The sequence below is a fragment of the Gasterosteus aculeatus genome, chromosome 7, assembly GCF_964276395.1.
Source record: "Gasterosteus aculeatus chromosome 7, fGasAcu3.hap1.1, whole genome shotgun sequence".
Classification (NCBI taxonomy): domain Eukaryota; kingdom Metazoa; phylum Chordata; class Actinopteri; order Perciformes; family Gasterosteidae; genus Gasterosteus; species Gasterosteus aculeatus.
This window is the reverse complement of record NC_135694.1, coordinates 2,456,922-2,479,607: the sequence shown is the minus strand read 5'-3', so window position 1 is coordinate 2,479,607 and position 22,686 is coordinate 2,456,922. Positions and strand designations below refer to the sequence as shown.

Sequence of the window (22,686 nt, the reverse complement as noted above, 5' to 3'; positions counted from 1 at the left end):
TTATTCTGGTTCTTTTTTTTATTTTTCATTAAAAAAAATTCACAATTCAAACAAATAAATAAAGGCGGATAAAAAAATACATTCATACAAAAAAATCAAATACATTAAAATAATAACAAAATGAATTTCCCTGAAATGGGCACTTTACAAAATAACACGTCACACAGGCGCATCAGTGGACACTTTCCTCCACAGGACAGATGATCAACGGGGCGATGTTCTTCCCCTCGTCTGGAACACAGGGGTTGAAGTACGGGTTGAGGGGCTCGTTAAAGTCACACCCGCTGTAGGTGTAAATGTGGGTCTTTGCCTCTGCGTCGTAGAAGGACACCAAGCCTTCGTCGTAGTCCAGGAACACGCCCACTTTCTGGGGCGTTTCTTTGAGGCAGAGCTTGACGGAGGGGCCGGCGCAGGCATTGAGGCCGATGCCTTTCCGCCGGCAGATGGCCCAGTATCCGCTGTCGGGACGCACCGCAATGGCTCCCTTCCTGTTGATGGACTCCCGGGCCACGCCGAGGTCCCAGTCTGTTTTGTTTCCAACCTGAAACAAACATAAGACCTACATCGTGAGTCACTGTAGGCTGATGGTGTTTTAATATACTACATGTTGAACTTGTAAGAACCGCAGGGTGCGTTATATTAGTTATACATTCAATTTCATTTGTTAAAGTGCACTGCTATGGCCTAAAGCGTGTTTCCTGTTTCTGAGCTCCTTACCTGAACAACCCAGTAGCGCCTTCCGGTAGCAAAGCTTTGTTTCCCCGAAACACAAACGCAGGAGTTAAACCGCCGAGGACTGTCCAGGACTAAATTATTCTTCTGGCTGCCGACGGCCACCTGTGGATCAAAATTATCAACGTTACCTTTACTGTCTTCATCATATCAGACGTTTGCCTAATTCCTACAATTGCTAACGAACTTTATTACTTTCTACTTTGAAATCTGCATGTCATGTTTTAGAGGAGAAGCACAATAATTTGTAAAGTTTTATCAAACAATACCTTCTTTCTGTCTGGAGACAGGACGAGCCAACCTGAAGCAGTCTCAGGGTCCAGAGTGACATCGACTGCAGAAAACAAAGAAGAAAAACCGTGAGCCACGTCATAAGAAGAGGAACTAATCAAGATCAAAGTAGCTTATGGAAATAAGCAGTAGACGTGTGGCTGTGAGCATACCTGCGTATTGATTCAGCCTGTCTACTTCTGCAAAAAGAGAAAAGAAAAAGTTGATTTTCATGCACTGGTCATTACAACATTCTTTGGCAGTTAAAGAGGAGATCATGTTTTTTTCTAAAAGACTACTGACCATCTTCAGACAGTTTGTCCGATAGATCCTGGCAGACGGCGATGAGCTCGGAGAAGGCTCTGGTCACCGCCCCCATGCAGTGATCAGAGTAGACCGCCACCTCGGACCACTCTCTGGTGGATGGGAGTGGACTTTGAGATGGGAAACTCTAAAATGGGGGGAAAACGGTTTGTCATGATTACGGTTGTTGACACGTTGACTCTGCAAAGAGACGAGGACCTTCATGTATCTAACCTGCAGGAGGTGAACCGGGCTCTGACTTTGCTCCAGCTGCACCAGCTCGATGCCCCTCGCCTGAAGCTCTCTGATTTCTTGCTGCAGCTCCTGCAACAGCTCCGCGGCTCTCCTCTCGGCTTCTTGATGCTTCTGCTCCAGCTCTTCCACAAGCCTGGCCTGGTTCTTCTCAATGGCGGTTATGAGCAAGCTGCAGACCTTAGCACTGCCCTGGATCTCCCTCTCTGTGATTTTCTGTTCATTGACACAGTGGAAACGTTTAGTTTTATGGATGACAAATAGACAAAGATGTTTAGTTAGAGCTTTTTTTTAACATGAACTTACTTTACTTAGATCCACAGAGTTATTGATCTGTTCCATCTTTCTGCGTCTGGCATGGATCATCTGTTTGATGCTGGTCTTTTTGTCCCTCAAAGAGGTCTACAAAAGGTTAAAAGAAAGTCTTTCAGTGTACAGTAATACCAGAAGTAAAGGGAGGGAGTGTATTAAAAGAGAATTTGAGAGTTCATATGAAGACGATGGCTAAAAGAACAGGTGTCTCACCTTGACCCTGTTCCTCTCCTTCTCTATCGGTACTATGGTGTGGTGTTTGTGTTCCCTCTCTGTACATTTCACACAAACAGGCTTCTGGTCGCTCGTGCAGAACTTGGTCAGCGGCTTCCTGTGTTTTCCGCAGAGGTGAGTCGTGATGAAAGTGGCCGTATCCATCAGCTGGTGCTTCTGCAGCGCCGCATCCCTCTCGTGTGGCGTGAGGTGAAGTTCGCAATAAGACAGCAGGCAGGTTGGACACGACTTGACCGATGGGGACTTGTCTCCGCAGCAAACGTCACAGGGAACTTGGTCAGCCTCGCAAAGCGGGTTCAGGGAATTTTTCCTGCTTCCTGGCGGCGTCGCAAGGTTCACACTCTCCTCTTGAGCCCTTTTGGTTTAAATAAAATTTTGTTAAATATCAATTTAGTTGTAATATTTTTTGGTTTGACTTTGGGTTGCTTTAAAGCCGAGAGAGGAAGTAATTAATAACAAACCTTTTGTAAATCTCAATGATTTCAGCAAATCCACAGTTGATCTTCAGTGGTGGTCGCTTTTTGAATTTCTCTTTGCACAGAGGACACTCAGGCTTTCTCTTAGTGTCCCAAAATCCCTCAATGCACTCCAGGCAAAAGTTGTGACCACATGGGATGGAGGTCGGGTGGGTGAAGATGTCCAGGCAGATGCAGCACTTGAACTGCTCCTCTAACGGAACGGCGAGGGACATGTTTGCAACTGCAAAAAAACCCAAACTGAATTACTTAAAAATCCATATTTAAAATTTGAGATGTTTGCTTCCAAAAACAGATGTCAAAACAGGGATTGTTGGGCCATTTTCTAATTTAAAATTGCGCTTCAATTATAGTTTAAAAGTCCCTTAGCCCTCTCTTCCAGGGTTTAAAGACAAAGTTAGCAGTAAAAACCTTTACATTGTTTCTAATACCTGTTCTCCAGATTATTCAACCAGTACATGCTGCACACTCCTCTTGCATCAATGTTCCCTAATGTTTATCATTTAACTAAATATCCATATAAATGGGTTTTGCATGTGTAAGAAATGAAAGTTCATTCTAATTCAGTGTCTCCTGATTGAAGTATCGCGTCCTACCTGGATGGGTCGTCATGGCGAGTGTCCCGATCGTCCTCGTAGAATAAACGTACAGAGCAAGTGCAGCGCGGTTTAAATAAGCATCCACACTCCCTGTTTGCAGAGGGATTAGTCACACTTGTCTAATTACCGCTTAGCTCCTCCTCGCTCGATAGGAATTTCCCCGTATTAAATGTTCTGGTACATTTTGTACCTTTTGTTCCTCTAATTACTGGAGGTGAAGAAGTGGAGCTCGAGCAGGTACGACAGGGTTTGGCCTCAGCCGCTGCAAACCTAAACAAAGAACTTTAAGACCTTTTAAACTTTAACTTTATTCCTCTGGCATGATAGTGATTCAGCATCTGGTAAAACATGATCAATTATTGTCGGTGTGTGCAAACGAGCTGACAGAATGGGACAGGTTGAAATGTACCTTGAGCAGTCGTTGTGGACCTGCATGTGAGTGATGTGGGATTAAAAATACTTGATATTGTTCACACTTTACAACGTGCCTCGGGAAAGGTTTGTGCAATTCTGTGATCTTAACGTCATTCCAGAGATGTATCAGTATGAAGATTTAAAAAGTCTAAAAATGTAGAAACGCCATCTTCAAAACCTCATTGACCAACAAAATGATCTAACACTGGATAAAATAGTTTCTGTTGAAAATTTTTGAGATAAAGTTAGAAAACCTTTGTGTTATTTTAACATATGTAAACCTGTGGCCATACAAACACATTTACAGCCATTTAGTGTTGAACTATATTATATTGTAGGCTAAATCAAACAAAATCAACAAGTTTCCCCGTCATCCATATCACACACACACACGCACAAACACACACACACACACACACACACACACACACACACACACACACACACATATTTTTGGATTGAAGAATTGCAGAAACTTTGCTTGACGCACACCGTACATAAAAATATTATTTTGTGTGAAGTAAAAATAATTTTAGTACTTCTAAGCCTAAAGCACTCGCATGATGGTTCACAAGAATCGCCTGTGAAACATTTCTCTCTCTCTATTCCGGCCTGTTTTTTTTACATTCATACATACGCACATTTAGTTGTCGCCATAATAATTAGTCCCGTTTGCTGCCACTCAACATGTAAATGCCAGTGACTGGCCTAGATATGGTTTTTAATTACGGTACGCTAATAACATACTGTGCCGACAAAGAGAGAAAGTGACGTGTGACACGTTCAAAGGTGATTTAAATCCAACAAGGATGAGCTAACAAGTAGTTTCTCTCCACTCCTCTCAGTGTTACACTATAATATATTACAATAAAGGATATGTGTCATGTGTGAGAACCACCTTTTATTTTTGTAGTTTGTCTATGAGCTAGTTTAAAGTATTTTATCCAGAGTAAAATGTGTAATTGTGTAAAACAAAGCTTCTCTCTTCTATACTCATAATCCAACCTAATGAAATAAGGTGGTTCAATTAAAGCTAATCAAATACTAAATGAAACCATTTCGAGGGGGATTTTTGTTACAAAATGTTGTGTCTGTTGGTTCTCAACGACTGTGTTTTATTTTATTTTTTTCATGTCCGGTACTTTAATGAATCTTCTTCACCGTGTTGACCTCTGGGTATAATGTAGAAGTCTGGTAACAAATCTCATCAGGAATCAGGAACATTTATTGCCAAAGTATGAAAGACATACAAGGAAAATTTCATGTTGGTTGGTGAATTGCATTGGACAGTAAGACAATGAGACATGTTTCCCCATCCTCACGTACTGCTTCCTGTCAGGCAGGAAGTCAGGGATCCACTTGCAGGTGGAGTCGGGCACGTGTAGCGGAGAGAGTTTGTCCTGCAGCAGAGACGATTTCTTTGAAGGCAGAGCTGAAGTCCACAAACAGGATCCTGGCGTAGGTTCCTGGGGAGTCCAGATGCTGGAGGATGAAGTGGGGGGCCATGTTGACAGCATCTTCTACAGACCTGTTGGCTCTGAAGGTGAATCGTGGAGGTCTTGAAGCAGACTGGTACGTGGCATGTCTCCTGGGAGGTCCTGAAGATGTCTGTGAACACTGTAGACGGCTGATCAGCACAATGCTTCAGTTTGGGGAGGAGGCAGAGTTCGGGCCGGCTGCTTTGTGGGGGTTTGTTTTTTAAAAAGCCTGTTGACGTCCCTCGTATTTTCTGGAGAGTGTCGTCACTGGGGATGGGTGTGTAGAAGGAAAGGGTTATACAGAGGCATGAGGCCCTTATTGACTGGGAGGGGGGGGCGAAATCTACAGTAGAACCCAATCTGCCAGTCGGAGGTCATTCATGGAATGAGGGCGAGGGGGGAGGCGGTTGTCTTGTAGTTCATTATTTGTCTGAGATCTTTCCGGACAGAAGCAGCGTAATTTGCTGAGAGCTAATGTTATAGGTTCTCAGTGTCACGGTGTGGTTCACTTCCTGTTGTATTTTGTAGTTTTCTGCCACTCGTGTCCCCGGGTAACTTCACTTCCTGCCTTGTCCCGTCATCCCCTGTGATCGTCTAATAGTTTCCACCTGTGTCCAATCACCTGCACCTCCCTTGTGTATTTAAGCCGTGTGTCTCTTGTGTCACTTGTCGCGTCATTGTCTTTCGCCACGCATGTCCGTGTCCCTTGTTGTGGGTATCTGTAGTTGCATGCCTGTGTGTTTTTGCCCCTTGGCCTTTTGGATTTTTGACCTTTGACTATTAAAGTCCTTTTGTTCCTGCAAGTCTGCATTTTGAGTCCTGCCTTCCACCCGCATCCCTGACACTCAGACTACATTTGTTAAGTGTGTATCACCGCCTTGCTAAACCTGTATTTCGCCTCTGTGTAAAAGTCTTTGTCCCCATCCCTAAATGATCATCATTGTGTTCCAAATAAAGGACGAATGAAGCAATGGATCATCCAAACAACACTTACACAACTGAAGCTGTCATGCATCTTGTGTCTTGTCATAATTTATCGGTTTCATTGATTGAACCAGAAGTTGATAGCATTTATTTTAGATATAGTACTTGAATTAGTTTTGTCCTTTGAATGAAGCTCAATTCACAACAATTCCAAAATAAAATCATGTTTTGTTTCTTAAGTTCTTAAAGAACAGCTTAATGAACACTGTGTTCCAGGTGTTGTGTCATCATGTCTGAGGGATTACTCACACCGGAAATTTACTATGTTGTGTTGTTGCAACACCTTTTAGTAATATTCCCTTCATCATTGGCTCATTCTCTATTGCCGGAGGCATGAGGGCCTGGAGACTTGGTTTTGGTGAGTAATCTGGTTTATGTGGAGCAAAAGGAGTGGAAAGCATTTTCTGAAACGCTCTGAATCTCTTAGAAGGTTTTTAGCTTTAATGTATTTCTCTACATTCATCTTTTCTCACATTCAGAGAGGTCTGAGAAGATGTCCTCTTTCAATTCAAAACACATTCTTGTTTCCAAAGCTTCTACTTGGACTGTTAACACAGGATTTTGTAGGAAGAAATTGGAGTAATGCTTTGGTGCACATGAAATAAGCACTTGTTTGGTGCTAAGGGAATAATTTGCTTGCTCGACATATTTTCCATAAAAGATAAGTTTAATGAGAAAAGTACTTTGTAGTTGCAACCTATATCAATATTGTATCACAACATATACGAATTAATAAATAACAAAAAAGAAAAAACATAACAAAAAAAATTAAACAATCCTTAAAAAGACAATTTTACAAATACACAAGTGCGCTGTTACTTTTCTTTTACAATTCTTTCTTCATGAAATGTTTGGATTAATTTCCTTCACCAAAGGGAAATTGTTCATGTTCAATCAGAACAATGATCACATCTAAAAGCATAGTACAGAGCATATTTTTGTTGAGTCGTTGCTAAGACATCACGCCCAGACCTTCATGGGTAAACATCTTCCATCACCTCGCTGTGACAGATGGAATGTGCGTGCGAGTTCACGTCGTTCAGATGAGCCGTCGCGTTAGTTTGCGGTTAAACAATTTGTATCTCAGGTGATACATTACCCCTTTAGGATACTTATTAACATTTCACAGTTCATGCACCTTTCGAGGCTTTTTTATGTTCAAATACATGATGTATAATTATATGTATTTACACATGACTCAATTGAGTTGAAAAAACAATACATGCAGTCAGATACAATGTAGATATTTCTGCCTTCTTTTTTTAGCAGCCTTTTGCAGTGATGGTTAAATACTAGTCAAGTAAAATTAGTTCATTGTACAGTATATAAACTTCAATAATAAACCTTTGCATCATCCTTTCTCATGACATGTCACAGAGGACAGATGATCAACGGGGCGATGTTCTTCCCCTCGTCTGGAACACAGGGGTTGAAGTACGGGTTGAGGGGCTCGTTGAAGTCACACCCGCTGTAGGTGTAAATGTGGGTCTTTGCCTCTGCGTCGTAGAAGGACACCAAGCCTTCGTCGTAGTCCAGGAACACGCCCACTTTCTGGGGCGTTTCTTGGAGGCGGAGCTTGACGGAGGGGCCGGCACAGGCTTTGAGGCCGCCGCCTTCCCGCCGGCAGATGGCCCAGTAGCCGCTGTCGGGACGCACCACAATGGCTCCCTTCCTGTTGATAGACTCCCGGGCCACGCCGAGGTCCCAGTCTGTTTTGTTTCCAACCTGAAACAAACATCAGACGTACATCGTGAGTCACTGTAGGCTGATGGTGTTTGAATATACTCCATGTTGAACTTGTAAGAACCGCAGGGTGCGTTATAGTAGGTATACATTCAATTTAATTTGTTAAAGTGCACTGCTATGGCCTAAAGCGTGTTTCCTGTTTCTGAGCTCCTTACCTGAACAACCCAGTAGCGCCTTCCGGTAGCAAAGCTTTGTTTCCCCAAAACACAAACGCAGGAGTTAAACCGCCGAGGACTGTCCAGGACTAAATTATTCTTCTGGCTGCCGACGGCCACCTGTGGATCAAAATTATCAACGTTACTTTTACTGTCTTCATCATATCAGACATTCGTCTAATGCCAACAATTGTTAACAAACCTTATTACTTCCTAGATCAACACATTTTATCCTAATTTTCAGCCCCTTTGAATTGTATTTTTGCTGTGAGAAATTTATAGTTTACAACTGCAATTCAGTAAAATTTAGCAACAAAGTAATGTTAAATAAACAGTAACTGTCACAATAAAAAGTTTTATCAAACTATACCTTCTTTCTGTCTGGAGACAGGACGAGCCAACCTGAAGCAGTCTCAGGGTCCAGAGTGACATCGACTGCAGAAAACAAAGAAGAAAAACCATGAGCCACGTCATAAGAAGAGGAACTAATCAAGATCAAAGTAGCTTATTGAAATAAGCAGTAGACGTGTGGCTGTGAGCATACCTGCGTATTGATTCAGCCTGTCTACTTCTGAAAAAAGAGAAAAGAAAAAGTTGATTTTCATGCACTGGTCTTTACAACAATCTTTGGCAGTTAAAGAGGAGATCATGTTTTTTTCTAAAAGACTACTGACCATCTTCAGACAGTTTGTCCGATAGATCCTGGCAGACGGCGATGAGCTCGGAGAAGGCTCTGGTCACCGCCCCCATGCAGTGATCAGAGTAGACCGCCACCTCGGACCACTCTCTGGTGGATGGGAGTGGACTTTGAGATGGGAAACTCTAAAATGGGGGGAAAACGGTTTGTCATGATTACGGTTGTTGAGACGTTGACTCTGCAAAGAGACGAGGACCTTCATGTATCTAACCTGCAGGAGGTGAACCGGGCTCTGACTTTGCTCCAGCTGCACCAGCTCGATGCCCCTCGCCTGAAGCGCTCTGATTTCTTGCTGCAGCTCCTGCAACAGCTCCGTGGCTCTCCTCTCGGCTTCTTGATGCTTCTGCTCCAGCTCTTCCACAAGCCTGGCCTGGTTCTTCTCAATGGCGGTTATGAGCAAGCTGCAGACCTTAGCACTGCCCTGGATCTCCCTCTCTGTGATTTTCTGTTCATTGACACAATGGAAACGTTTAGTTTTATGGATGACAAATAGACAAAGATGTCCAGTTAGAGCGTTTTTTTTAACATGAACTTACTTTACTTAGATCCACAGAGTTATTGATCTGTTCCATCTTTCTGCGTCTGGCATGGATCATCTGTTTGATGCTGGTCTTTTTGTCCCTCAAAGAGGTCTACAAAAGGTAAAAAGATAGTCTTTCAGTGTACAGTAATACCAGAAGTAAAGGGAGGGAGTGTATTAAAAGAGAATTTGAGAGTTCATGTGAAGACGATGGCTAAAAGAACAGGTGTCTCACCTTGACCCTGTTCCTCTCCTTCTCTATCGGTACTATGGTGTGGTGTTTGTGTTCCCTCTCTGTACATTTCACACAAACAGGCTTCTGGTCGCTCGTGCAGAACTTAGTTAGCGGCTTCCTGTGTTTTCCGCAGAGGTGAGTGGTGATGAAAGTGGCCGTATCCATCAGCTGGTGCTTCTGCAGCGCCGCATCCCTCTCGTGTGGCGTGAGGTGAAGTTCGCAATAAGACAGCAGGCAGGTTGGACACGACTTGACCGATGGGGACTTGTCTCCGCAGCAAACGTCACAGGGAACTTGGTCAGCCTCGCTTCCTGGCGGCGTCGCAAGGTTTGCACTCCCCTCTTGAGCCCTTTTGGTTTAAATAAAATTCTGTTAAATATTAACATAGTTAAAATATTCTTGTTTCACTTTGGGTTGCTTTAAAGCCGAGAGAGGAAGTAATTAATAACAAACCTTTTGTAAATCTTAATGATTTCATTAAATCCACAGTTGATCTTCAGTGATGGTCGCTCTCTGAATTTCTCTTTGCACAAAGGACACTCAGTCTTTCTCTTAGTGTCCCAAAATCCCTCAATACACTCCAGGCAAAAGTTGTGACCACATGGGATGGAGGTCGGGTGGGTGAAGATGTCCAGGCAGATGCAGCACTTGAACTGCTCCTCTAACGGAACGGCGAGGGACATGTTTGCAACTGCAAAAAAGTCACATTAATAAGTTTCAATGAAGACCACTTCCCATAACTTTTACAAATGGACGGAAGACTTAGTCTCCTACAGAAAACATCTTGCACTGTTGAATACATTAGAAATTGTTTCATATGAGTATCGCCGTACCTTTTTGTGTTGTCATACGGAGAGTTCTGATCGTCATTCATCAAACTCAAACAATAAATACCCAGAGGGAACCGTCTCTTTTGTAGTCACAGGTAAGATCCTCCCCGTTGGATTGGAGTTTCCCAATCAGGCATTCTGGTTGGTCTGGTTCCTTGTTCACGAGGTTTTATGTCTAAGCTGGTGATGGGATTAACGGCCAACCAAATTGTACAGAAAGGTGTCATTTGCGATTTAAAACACATAATTGCATTACTTACAGGCATGTTCGCTGGAGCAGCAATCAAAACGTGATAACCCGTAGTGAGGGACAAGCCTTTAACACTCAGGTTTGATTGGGTTGCTTTTCTGAATACTAGATAGTATAGTAGATAGGATAGTCAAATCAAAAGAATTTTATTTAAACTAAACTTAAACAGGTACAAAAATGTAAAAAATGTCGCATGATCTCAGCAGTTTCAGTTTCTCTCAGTCTCACGACAATTTCAAAGAAGAAGAAGAAACCTGAATCGGTCGTTTGCACCACAAAATATTGAGCAATAAAGCGACGGCTCATCTGAACGACGTGAGCTCGCACGCGCATTCCATCTGTCACAGCGGGGTGATGGAAGATGTTTACCCATAAAGGTCTGGGCGTGATTTCTTAGCAACGACTCAACAAAAATATGCTCTGAACTATGCTTTTAGATGTTTTCATTGTTCTGATTGAACATGAACAATTTTATTCTGTTTAAGTGTTGTTCTTTTAAGACGTATTAGTTGCATTTTTTGCAAGATAGATGTCAAATACATGTGCTAATGTAAAAAAAAGCATACTTAGGTGAGGCGACAGTCATGGGAAATGCAAAGCAGTTTTAGCACAGATAGTTTTATTTTTATTTTATACATTCATTCTTATTCATCGACCTGTTTCGCAGAGTTCCATCTTCTCTTCCATAAATGTAAACATGAAGCACCTCAGCTGAGGAAGTACAGGAGGCCACAGACGGCTGAACCCTTAATCCAAACCTTAACTAAACCCTAACCCCTCGTTGAATTAGAAACGACTGTATTGCAAATTAGCGTCGTAGCTGTTGTCCCCGATTTCTCATTTGGTCCTCATTGATCTTTTTTCTAAATGATTTCTCTAAAAGTAGCCTGGAGACAGACAGATATTTTAATTACCTGTTACTGGCAATCCTAGTAGTCACACTACACACACACACACACACACAGACACACACAAAGCACGTAGAGACGTTGCGCCGTCAGAGTCTGGGAATTCCCAATCGCATGGACCATTAGATTTAACTTCAGCAGGCCGCTTAAGCCTCCTATCCGACCCGACGGCCAACGCACATATCTGCTTTTCTTATCTGGAGACACCTGGCGCTAAGCGTTGCGTGACGACCCACGTCAGACTCGCCGTTCTGAGAGAACAGCATGTCCTTTCAGCTCGGGGAACGCGCCGTACGATAACATACTTTCTGTTGGAGAACTCGGTTGTGGTCAGTGAAGAAGTACACAACAAAGTAGATAAAGAGATAACTTTTTTGGTGCGTCAACATTACGCCACCGTTACAGTTACTTGTAATCACGCGCTGGCTGCCATGATCTAATTGAAGACCATGATTTCATGTTTAGAGGCGCTTTTCGTGCTGAGACCATTCCAAGATTTACCATTACTTTTCTTTTTTAGAAACTCAAAAGTTACGCTCATGTAGAGCTCATCCGTACATGTTAATTATCACATCACATTGTCACTGCATTCCTTGCTTGCTTGAGACCGCCGTGTCATGTCATGTACTTTAGATATATATACATGTATTTCTGATTGCTACGCTTCTACTCGCACTCGTCAGCGGAATCGAAAACTAAGACTAACAAAACCTGTAATGTCTCTCTCAACGAGCAGGGAGGGAGCGGTTCACGCTGCATTGTGTGCTTTGGTTGGTAATGAAAGAAAAGTGGGAAACGAAAGGTGTGAGAATGCGAGACAGCTTTTAGACGGAACCGTTGTCTTCAGTTAACTATGTGGTGCTGCCTGTAAAAATCTCATCTAACACGCTTACACCGTGAAGGCACTTCCACTGGAATGCCCGTTTTGTTGTTGTTCAAAACGCATACCAGAACAATTATGTACAGTCATGAACATGTTTATGCTTTTAAAAATATAAAGACGTTTATTAAGGGAGTGGATATATTCACCGCAAAGTACACTTAAGCCGTCTTTTCGTCCCAGATTTTAAGCGCATTTTGAAGGATTGCGTAAAAAAAAGCTTTTCAGTTTTGCCCGGAAAGGTGGATGAAATTGATCCATTTGTATTTGATATAGTTTTCATAATAAGTGAAAATAAGTAGAGGCGTTATTTGTCAGAAAACAAAATATTAGGCAAGTCTAATATTTTCTGGAAAATATTGACAATTTGGAGCATTGGATGAGTCTACAAGCACAAAGTCATGTTTTACTGTACCTAAATCTCATAGGAATGACATTTCAACGCAAACTTTTTCAGCCAGTTCTCACGATGTACGAGCGTGCTAAATATTTTCCGACAAAACAGTCGACCCCTCAGGTGCACGACTGTTGTGAACTATGTGGAACGCTGCCTGGAGCATGAAAACAGTGAAATGAAAGTACACAGATCACCTTACCATGAGAAGCAGACAAGGCGGATGGGGTTCAGTCAATGTGACGCCATCAAACTGGTTATTTTTCACATTTGGGCCTTTAGTCAATAATGAAACCCAACGAGCGTTTGCGGGTGTGAATCGCCTGAGAGCTGAGCTGCTTTGTCTGTCACGGTCTTGAATCATGAGGCTTTATTAAAGTCACAGATTCAAGTCATCTTGGAATGATTTTGTTTTTTTACACACAAAGAACTTGTGTTCTTCCTCGTTGCTGGCTGGGCCTTTTTCCTCTCGCTGTGAGACACCTCCATTCTTCGCCTCACCCTTCGACGCACCTGGATGAAGAAAACAATATGCAAAGTTTGAATGTCGGAATCCTAAGGAGGGGGAGGTCATAAAAACAAGACGGAGAAATGTGACTCCATTTCACCCTGTCGTTCACTGATTCATGATGATGGCATCTCAATACCTGTCACTCATAAAGAGAACCCATTGTGCTGTCTCCGGTGTTCAGTGGGTCTAAAAATGCAGTGACTCATGCGGCGTTGAAAGCACAATGCCTTGTTTTCATCAACATTTGCTGCACATCCAGTTTGTGACTCAGCCACGCACTCCGAGCAATGGTTTAAACAAACATCACACGTCGTCAATAGTGCATGAGCTGAAGCTCTACAAAGGGAGGGGGTCCACCCTGTCTCTATTCTCATTATTATTATTATATTATTAGTAATATTATTCTCATTTTTCAAAGATCATATGTGATGAAAAAAAGTCCCGAACAGAAACCAGGTGAATCCCCTTAATGCAAAAGAGAAAACACAGGCTGTGATTTCCCCTTTTAATGAAGCATACGTCAATAACGACCACGTGACAACATTTATGTAGCAAGGTACCTTAATGTGACTTATGCTGTGAAATAGAATGGACAACGACGTCACTTACCAGAAAAGCTGATGTAACACCACTTATATGATTCATATGCCACCACTACACATCAAAATACAAGTAAGTTGTCAGTATTAGAACATGATGGAAATGTACTGTAGAATACACACAAGTACTTAATAGGAGAATGCATTAGATTAGAATAATGGGGGAAAAGACAAAGATGTTGCAGTGGTACAGAACCTGGATGTGAAGAATTAGCTAAATACATTCAAAGATTCAAAGATTTTTATTGTGAGTTACACACGCCCTTGTGCTTGGCTTTCCAGAAAGCCGACCAATTTTAAAATTAAAATTAAAATTAAAATACATTATTTACATAAATGTACATGAAATAAAAAATAAAAATGAGGTGACGAGGAAAAGTGCAAAACTGAGCAGGTTGTAAAAGAAAAAAACTTTAAATGAAATGAGTGCAATATAAATTAACAGTACAGTAACAGTGAGTGAATCCTAACAAGCTAAAGTGCAGACCAGTTGTGAGTTATGTTATAGAGTCCTCTCAGCTGTTGATGCCTCTAATGGCAGTGGGGAAAAAATAGTTTTTCAGTCTGGTGGTCCTGCATTTGGCACTTCTGTACCTCCGGCCTGAGGGTAGAAGCGTGAACAGTCCATATTGGGGGTGGGTGGGGTCTTTGAATAAGGAGGCAGCTCTCCTGTGAACCCTGCGGTGGTAGATGCTCTGCAGAGAGGGCAGCGTGGTCTTGGTGATCGTTTCTGCTGTCCTCACCACTCTCTGCAGGCGTTTGCGGTCCACGGTGGATGTGCTGCCGTACCACACGGTGATGCAGCTGGTCAATATGCTCTCGGTGATGCAGCTGTAGAAGTTGCTGAGGATCTTAGGAGACATCCCAAACTTCCTCAGCCTCCTCAGGAAGTACAGCCGCTGTTGAGCCTTCTTGACCAGCTGCGTTGTGTTGAGTGTCCAGGTGAGGTCCTCGCTGAAGTGGACCCCAACGTATTTGAAGCTGCTCACCCTCCTAACTTCAAGCTCCTGGATGAAAAGTGGTTGATGAGGTCTCCCCTCCTTCTTCATGTCCACTATCAGCTGCTTGGTCTTGTTAGTGTTGAGGGTGAGGTTGTTATCCTCGCGCCATGACACCAAGCTGGCCACCTCCCTCCTGTATGCCGCTTCGTTCCCCCCAGTGATGCGTCCCATCACTGCGGTGTCATCAGCAAACTTCAGGACGATGTCATCCTTGTGGAAGGCGACACAGTCGTGGGTGAACAGGGTGTAGAGAATGCGGCAGAGGACACAACCCTGTGGGGTGCCGATGTTGGTGAAGATGCTGGCTGAAGTCCTGTTTCCAATCCTGACAGACTGAGGCCTGCCAGTCACAGAGGGTGGGGTGCACACCGAGTGTGGAGAGTTTATGGGTGAGTTTGTGGGGGACGGCCGTGTTAAAAGCGGAGCTGTAGTCGACAAAGAGCCTCCTAATGTAGGAGTCCTTGTTTTCTAGGTGGGAGAGGGATTAGTGGAGGGCAGCAGCTGTGGCGTCTGAGGTGGACCTGTTGCGCCTGTAGTCGTACTGCTGGGTGTCCGGTATGCTGCTCTGAATGTGGGACAGTATCACTCTCTCAAAGCACTTCATTATGATTGGAGTGAGTGCTACTGGCCTGTGGTTATTCAAGCAGGTGGGTGGGCTCCTTTTGGGGAGGGGAATGATGGTTGTGGTTATCAGTTGAATTATGTATTAATCATATCCGATGAGAAGAGAGGAGACGGGAGAGAGCGCAGAACAACTGATACTGAGATCAAATTGAAGGACTTTTATTTTTTGGTAACAAACGCTACCTGGTGGCAGGTTGGATTTAATTCAGCTTCGGTTCAGAAACTGAAACTGTTTGACTTTATCGACTCCTAGTGGTTGTTTATACAATATAACAAAAACGACTCCATTAAAGTAAATCAAGAGATATTTAAGTTCCATAAAAGGTTTACAAATGAGGTTATGGCTCAATTAAAAAAAGGTAGGTATAAAGCGAGACATTTTATCATTGGTTCATGGTTTGTTTATATGGTGGGAAAGTATACTGTATCTTAGGAGAATTTCAATCTTATTATCTTGCGTTAATTCATAGTCATAAGCAATTTCACTGAGCACACATTTTTTTAATATGAAAACGTACAAGAACAAGCAAAACTACAAATAATAAATCTGTAACTTTTTCTAAATATTGAAAATAAATGTTCCATGTTTAGAAGAAGAGGTTTTTTTACAGTGTCTGCAAACTCACAGCACTCTGAGAAATCGATACAGAATAGTATTGCGATATTTTCCGCTGCGATATTGTATTGAACTTTTATTATCTACATTTTGGGGCCTGGAATAATACAATCAATTGCATTTTCAGTCCACTAGGTGGTGCTGTGTTGTTTACAGCGTGATTAGTAGGATGTTGGTTAAAACAAAAATGGAGACAATCTGTCCCCTGCTTCATGTGCAAAGACCTGCGGCTACGTTTATTTTGTACAATACAATGCATTGTTTGAAATACCTGTAATAGCACAGCAGTCCACACACACATGATTTTAGAGATAAATTTGACTCCGTAGATCGTAATACAAACAGGACAGTCAATATTTATGACAGTGTTGGTCAGTTTGTTGCTTAACAATCCCAATTTGCTGAAATTAAAATGATTGAAGTGAGATGAACGGACAGTTAGCATAATTCCTCTAATGTTTAAGAATTTTTTTATTTGAGGACAATTTGCAGTGGTAAAAAGGTAATAAATCACAATATATATTGCAAAACTGAGCATAATATTGTATCGTGACTAGATATCATATCGTGGGACCAGTGATTCACATCCCTAGTTGACATTGAACATATCTTCACAGAAACAAGGCGCAACACAACGGCTTGTGTGTTCCCCAAAGGGATTCATTCTTTGTGACAAAATCAATTCTTCTTTGTTTTGGGAATTCTGTTTATTCAGTATAAAAGAATACATTGAAAGCGTACACCCCCAAAAAATAGTAGAAAAATAACACATTGTCAAATTATTATAGTAGAAATACTATAAGTTACAATCAGACTTATGTATTAATAACTTGAACTTGAGTACCCAAAGATATATTTTTAATTTAATGAAAAAAACGTACAATGTTTACAATATTTTTGATAATGAACATTTTCCCCTCGGCCTCCTGTTCAAAGAGTCGCAGTCGCCTCACTTCTCCCGACCTCAACGGGACAGATGACCAACGGGGCGGTATTTCTCCCATTGTCATGGAGACAGGGGTTCAAGTACGGGTACACGGGCTCAGGGAACTCACATCCGCTGTAGGTGTAAATGTGGCTCTTTGCCTCTGCGTCGTAGAAGGACACCGAGCCTTCCTCGTAGTCCAGGAACACGCCCACTTTCTGGGGCGTTTCCTGGAGGCGGAGGGGGAAGGAGGGGCCGGCACAGACGTTGAGGCTGCCGCCCTTCCGCCGGCAGATGGCCCAGTAGCCGCTGTCGGGACGCACCGTGATGGCCCCCTTCCTGTTGATGGACTCCCGGGCCACGCCGAGGTCCCAGTCTGTTTTGTCGCCAACCTGAAACAAGCAGTTTTAAAAAAATGCACATCAATCAATCAGTTGCAAGATTTGCTTGATGCGATAGTGCGACTGAGGGTCTGAGCTCTGACCTGAACCACCCAGTAATGTCTCCCAGAGGTGAAGCATTGCTTCCCCAGGATGGACACGCAGGAGTCAAACCTTCGCCAGTCTTCGGGAGGGGAGGGTTTCTTCAGCTGGGGGCTGAGGCTCACCTGTGTTCAACAAAAACAACAACAACATGAGTTGCTGTCACGTAACCACAACTTGGTCAGATATTTAAGTCAGTGACGACGGCGCAACCCTTTACCTGTTTCCCGTCTGCAGACAGACTCAACCAGCCCGAAGCCGTCACCGGGTCCAGAGTCACGTCCACTGGAGAAAGAACGCGTCACCAAAATTTGCTCAACTGTACTCAAACACTCAGGTGTGCATGTAATGCAATGTGAGATATTATTAGAATAAGTAGAATTAATAAGGTGCTCCCTTTGCATCGTTTCGAGGCTTTGTTTTTACCCTTTTAAAACTTGGGATCATGTTTGTATATAAGAGGTCAAAAGGTCCGGCTACTTTTTCTGCTTGACTGTAAGTTTCTACGGAGGAGGCGACGAATTAAACTCGGTCAGACATTTGTGTGACAAGATGATGATTTCACAGAAACATACCTGCATATTGATAGAAGTCACTTATTTCTAGGGAGGAAAAAAAGAGAAAAAACGGTTTACTGTTATTATTTCTACATTACAATACACATTCATGGTGGATTCCTATGAATGAACATGAATACGTGAGTGTTTATCTATTTTAAGTCACCGACCTTCTGCTGCCAGTTTATTCTCAAGTTCTTGGAACACGTCCACCAGCTTGGTGAAAGCTCTCCTCACCACCCCCATGTGGCCGGACGGCTGCACCCTGACCGCGGACCAGTCCCTGCCGATGATCGGGGCCCTCAGGGAGGGAAAGCACTGCGGACGGGAGGACGGTGACGCGCGGTCAGTGCACAAACTCGCGGGGGCCGCGCTGCGTTGCGCGCGGACGTGCCGCTGCTCTAACCTGCAGGAGGTGGAGGGGGTCGTCGCTGCTCTCCAGGTGCTGCAGCTCGCTGCGTCTCCTCTGCAGTTCGTTGATCTCCAGGCCGAGCTCCTGGAGGAGCGCCTCGTCCTTCCTGTGAGCCGCTCCCTGCTTCTTCTCAATCTCGTCGATGAGCGAAGCCTGGTTTTCCTCGATGACGCTTATCACGTTGGTGACCACCTGGCTGATTCTTTCCAGCGCCTGTGCTTTATTCATCTGCAGGTGTGCATGAATCTGTATTAGTTGATGTGTAAATCATGCAAATGGTGCAAGAAGACAACAATGATTGGGCTCGTTAAAATCAAGTGGGAACGTACTGGATATATATGATATTAAAACACAAACCATACCTCGCTGATCTCTACTGAACTGTTGATCTCCTTATATTTGGAGTGTCTGGTCTTTATCATGTCCCGAAACTCTGCTTCCACAGTCTTCATCTGAATCTGCAAATACAGCATCAGGCGCACAGTAAAGAAACTGTTGTCGCGTTTCATCGTGAAAATTAAACCCCAAAAATGGAAGTGGGTCGTTCTCCTCACCCTGACCATCTTGCTCTCCTTCGCGATGGAGATGGTCTCGTGGTGTTTGTGGTCAAACTCTCTGCATTCCACGCAAATGGGGGTCTGATCCCTTTTGCAGAACCTATCCAGGACCTTCTTGTGGCTCTTACAGAGGTGACTGGTGACGAAGGTGCCCGGATCCGCCAGACTGTGCATCGTCAGCACCGGGTCCCTCAGGTGAGGCGTCAGGTGGATCTCACAGTAAGACAGCTGGCACACGAAGCACGACTTGACCGCCATCACACTGTTTTCCTGGCAAATGTCACACGGAACTTCATCGGTTTTTGAATGCTGTCTCTGGCGCAGTCCCGTATTCTGCGTCCTCTTGGGTGGGGCCGGCTTGTACGCCGGCTGGCCCTTTATGGACCTATTGACATAACACAGATCTGGTTAGTTCGAGTCAGACGAGGAAAAAGGTGACAGACGCAAAGCTTTTTAAAAAGAAAATGCAAACAGACTTTTTGAACTGCTCGGTGATGTCTTTCAATCCGACGTTGATCCTGAGTTCTGGGCGGATTTTGAAAACCTCTTTGCACAGGGGACACTCCGACTTATGTCTGGTGTCCCAATAACGTTTGAGGCATCCCCGGCAGAAGTTGTGCCCGCACGGGGTGGAGACGGGGTTGTGGAAGATATCCAGACAGATAACGCACCGAAACTGCTCCTCAGACAAGGCGAAGGCCATAATTCTGACTGGAAATCAAATAGCATTATTTTACTTTTACATTCATGTGCACAAATGTACTGGATTTCTTTTACAAATCAATATCCAGATGTTTACATGTAGTTATATCCTGCATTTGCTTAATATTGTGTGTGTGTGTGTGTGTGTGTGTGTGTGTGTGTGTGTGTGTGTGTGTATTTACTTTATGGTTAACACCTTTACACTGACCTTCCGAATGTTACAAGTTAGTCCCGCACCGTTTATTTTCTTTGTTGTTTTTGTTTGATAGAGATATTAAGTGACCAGTATTTAATCTCTTTTTATTGACTCATTCGAAGAGTTCCTTTAATAAACCGGGTCACAAATAAAAGGTATTTATGCTGCTATTAATACTACAACTACCACTAATTTTACTACACATAATATTAGGACTAATAGCATCATGTCTGTATTTTCAGCAATTTTTAAAAGTTCATTTCAGCTTTCTCATTTCTGCAATTTTAGCAATTCTTTGATATTCCTTTTATCTTTTCTCACTTCTGTATTTTCAGCAATTTTTGACAATTTATTTCAGCTTTTAGCCTTCAGCTTTAATCTTTCAGCATTCCAACGCATTTTCCACAGGAAATGCCTTTTCTAGTTTAGTCTTCATACACAGACCTCTGTCTCTGTAGAAAGGGAATAACGGCCATTTGTCCAATAAACCATTTATGTATATATATTAATTAATAGCTACTTTGATTTTACAATAAAAAATGTACACTCCTACATATACTTATTATTAATTATTAGTTTTTCACGTAACTCTATCCAAAAGATTCTAATCATAATTACCTAAAAGGTCATTTGATGGGTGTGTCAGAATGTTCTGTTCTGCAATTATCTCAGGTCGAGTATTTATATCCTCTTGGCTGCGAGTTGAACTCCGGAGCGATGCTTCCGATAATTGCCCTGTTGTCAAAACGTAACGCATGGAACATTTTAAAGAGTATTGAAACCCGTCTTGTGTACTGGTCCTTTATGCTTCGCCAACAACTGCTTTTCTTTGAATACTTTTTACACGGCAGCTTGCAGCTTTCTTAAGAGAATCCAGAGCAATAACCAACTTGAGCTGATCAGATGAACGTTTTTTTGAGTAAATCACACTAAAATATCTCCCCTGCATCTCGCTCTGTCTCCATCTTTTTTTGAAGGTACTGTGGAGCAGTACCCAGAATGCCCTTGGGCGGTGTAACAGTCGACAGGAGCCGTGCAGGGTAATAATACCAATAATGTTTGCCAAACCAAGGGAACACTCACATTTCCCTTTTGAGAAACATCTATTGTGAAAGGCAGTTGAACTTGAAACACAGACTCCTGCGTTTCTCTCTGCAAACATTATTACTCGATGCTCTCCGCTAAAATAGAAATATAATGTCTTACCTGTGAGGCTCAACGGACAGGTGCTCCTGAACACCTGGCAGCAACCGCTCTGAACAGATCACAGAAAAACAAGCTAAAAGTTCCTCCCATGCTTACGTTTGTCCAAGCTGGTAATTCCGGTTTCTTTTCTTCTTTTAAGTGTCATAGGCTGTACCCTATGGTCTTTGAACAGTAGTTTGTTTACCCCTTTGTCACACAGCCGTATAGGCATGAGACACTTTTCTGCGTATATAATGACACGTTTTGAATGTCATATTACAGAGCTTTTGTTGTGTATTTTAATAATGTTCACTCCAATGGGGCCATTTAATAAAATTAACAATGAAATACTTTATTCGTAGCTTTTAAAAACAATTTTTACACGTTTTCACAAGTGAAGAAAGTATGATTATTGTGATTATTAAAATGAGTCATATCTGAACAAACTGACTGATTTCAACCCCCGTGTCGAGCCATATGGGAAGCTTTGATTAGATTTAGCTAAAAGAAGGAAATAGATATTGTGTTAATTTGCGTTAATATTGTGTTAAACAATCTGATTCATTAGGGATCATCCAACCTCAGACGTCCCTCAAATGACATCAATCAAGCAGGTAGAGATATTAGTAAGTGCTGTTCCCCAAAGGACACAACGACGGCAGAAATCCTTAGCAAACTAAAAACACACCTCCACAGACCAGGTAGCACTTTATTAGCACTTTCTGCATGATTCGTAAAAGGGTCCATTTTTTTCTGCGCCCCACTGTGTAAATTTACTGTTATATTCTGTCTTTAAGTGGAGTTGAGGGCATCTGTTCAGGGGCTACTAAAACAGCCAGTTGTCTAAATGTGGCATATTTACGGGAGTATTGTATTAACGTGCACTGTCCCAAACCAAATAAACCAATAAATGTAATTATATTTTTCTTTCTTCTGTTTGTTAAATATTAACAAATGTTTAGAGGTGACAAAGTAACTCACTCGTTGGCTCGCACAGCTCTATGTTTCGATCCCTCAAACATTGACTATTTCCCCAAAACATTTTCATTCCTTTCTGTTCTGTGTCTGATACATTTGATGCTTTGCTAATATACAAATCGCCTTCCACGGCTTCCTTGTGCCTCACACTTGCGTTTCCTCGTGATGTCCAGTGGCTCCTGTAGAGCCTGTTAATAAGATAATTAAGATAATAAGCACTGGGTGGAACGCACAGTACATCCGTTCCTCCAACTTCCTCTACAATGTGAGTTATAATTAGAACACCTACATGTTAGTACAGATTGAAGGCCGTATCAAAAGGTACCTTACGGCCATCAAATGACGGCATCATCAAACATTTATTATTAGCAAAATGTTGAATAAAATTGAACACAGACTACATGAAAATAGATAGATAGATAGATAGATAGATAGATAGATAGATAGATAGATTGATTGATACTTTATTGATCCCTCAACAGGGAAATTTTGGTGGACATATTAACTTGTTATAACTGATTTATTATACATGCTACATTTTATTCAATTAAAATGTGCACACACGCCTGGAGAAAGACAGGCATTTGATGAAGAAGATGAAGGACGGGTTCCCTCCAAAGGCACAAGGGCTCGTCGGTCCCTCTGTGAGTAAAATACTGTGTTACTGTGCTG

The 22,686-nt window shown here is 42.6% G+C and overlaps 3 protein-coding genes across 3 annotated transcripts; all 3 read right to left on the bottom strand.

The window, feature by feature from the left end:
* Positions 1-3,301, bottom strand: LOC120822939 (E3 ubiquitin-protein ligase TRIM39-like). The gene is made up of 10 exons (XM_078105071.1): positions 3,176-3,301; positions 2,565-2,802; positions 2,083-2,458; positions 1,864-1,959; positions 1,540-1,773; positions 1,306-1,453; positions 1,176-1,202; positions 1,002-1,066; positions 718-837; positions 1-541 (listed from the first exon to the last, which is right to left on the bottom strand). Exons 1-10 carry the CDS (start codon positions 3,189-3,191, stop codon positions 173-175), a joined length of 1,689 nt encoding a protein of 562 aa, XP_077961197.1. The 5' UTR covers positions 3,192-3,301; the 3' UTR covers positions 1-172.
* Positions 3,302-6,702: 3,401 nt separating this feature from the next.
* LOC120822940 (E3 ubiquitin-protein ligase TRIM21) lies at positions 6,703-13,015 on the bottom strand. Its single transcript, XM_040182933.2, has 11 exons — positions 12,872-13,015; positions 10,241-10,417; positions 9,861-10,098; positions 9,408-9,756; positions 9,189-9,284; positions 8,864-9,097; positions 8,630-8,777; positions 8,500-8,526; positions 8,326-8,390; positions 7,956-8,075; positions 6,703-7,779 (listed from the first exon to the last, which is right to left on the bottom strand). Exons 2-11 carry the CDS (start codon positions 10,275-10,277, stop codon positions 7,426-7,428), a joined length of 1,668 nt encoding a protein of 555 aa, XP_040038867.2. The 5' UTR covers positions 10,278-10,417; positions 12,872-13,015; the 3' UTR covers positions 6,703-7,425.
* Positions 13,016-16,708: 3,693 nt separating this feature from the next.
* Positions 16,709-21,162, bottom strand: LOC120821337 (E3 ubiquitin-protein ligase TRIM21). Its single transcript, XM_040179762.2, has 10 exons — positions 21,058-21,162; positions 19,430-19,664; positions 18,951-19,338; positions 18,759-18,854; positions 18,391-18,624; positions 18,155-18,302; positions 18,003-18,029; positions 17,648-17,712; positions 17,430-17,552; positions 16,709-17,337 (listed from the first exon to the last, which is right to left on the bottom strand). The coding sequence occupies exons 2-10, from the start codon at positions 19,654-19,656 to the stop codon at positions 16,951-16,953; spliced, it is 1,695 nt and encodes a 564-aa protein (XP_040035696.2). The 5' UTR covers positions 19,657-19,664; positions 21,058-21,162; the 3' UTR covers positions 16,709-16,950.
* Between the last annotated feature and the right edge of the window lie 1,524 nt (positions 21,163-22,686).

Coding starts and splice junctions, on each gene's coding strand:
- LOC120822940 (XM_040182933.2), bottom strand. CDS start 10,277: ATGACGATCAGAACTCTCCGTATGACAACACAAAAAG. Junction 9,757..9,860: donor ATCATTAAGATTTACAAAAG/GTTTGTTATTAA, acceptor TTAAACCAAAAG/GGCTCAAGAGGGGAGTGCAA. Junction 8,778..8,863: donor GCCCGGTTCACCTCCTGCAG/GTTAGATACATG, acceptor CCCCCATTTTAG/AGTTTCCCATCTCAAAGTCC.
- LOC120822939 (XM_078105071.1), bottom strand. Junction 1,960..2,082: donor AGGAGAGGAACAGGGTCAAG/GTGAGACACCTG, acceptor AACCTTTTGTAG/ACCTCTTTGAGGGACAAAAA. Junction 1,067..1,175: donor CAGGCTGAATCAATACGCAG/GTATGCTCACAG, acceptor TGTTTTCTGCAG/TCGATGTCACTCTGGACCCT.
- LOC120821337 (XM_040179762.2), bottom strand. CDS start 19,656: ATGGCCTTCGCCTTGTCTGAGGAGCAGTTTCGGTGCGTTATCTGTCTG. Junction 18,855..18,950: donor AGGAGAGCAAGATGGTCAGG/GTGAGGAGAACG, acceptor CTGTATTTGCAG/ATTCAGATGAAGACTGTGGA. Junction 17,553..17,647: donor TGTCTGCAGACGGGAAACAG/GTAAAGGGTTGC, acceptor TGTTGAACACAG/GTGAGCCTCAGCCCCCAGCT.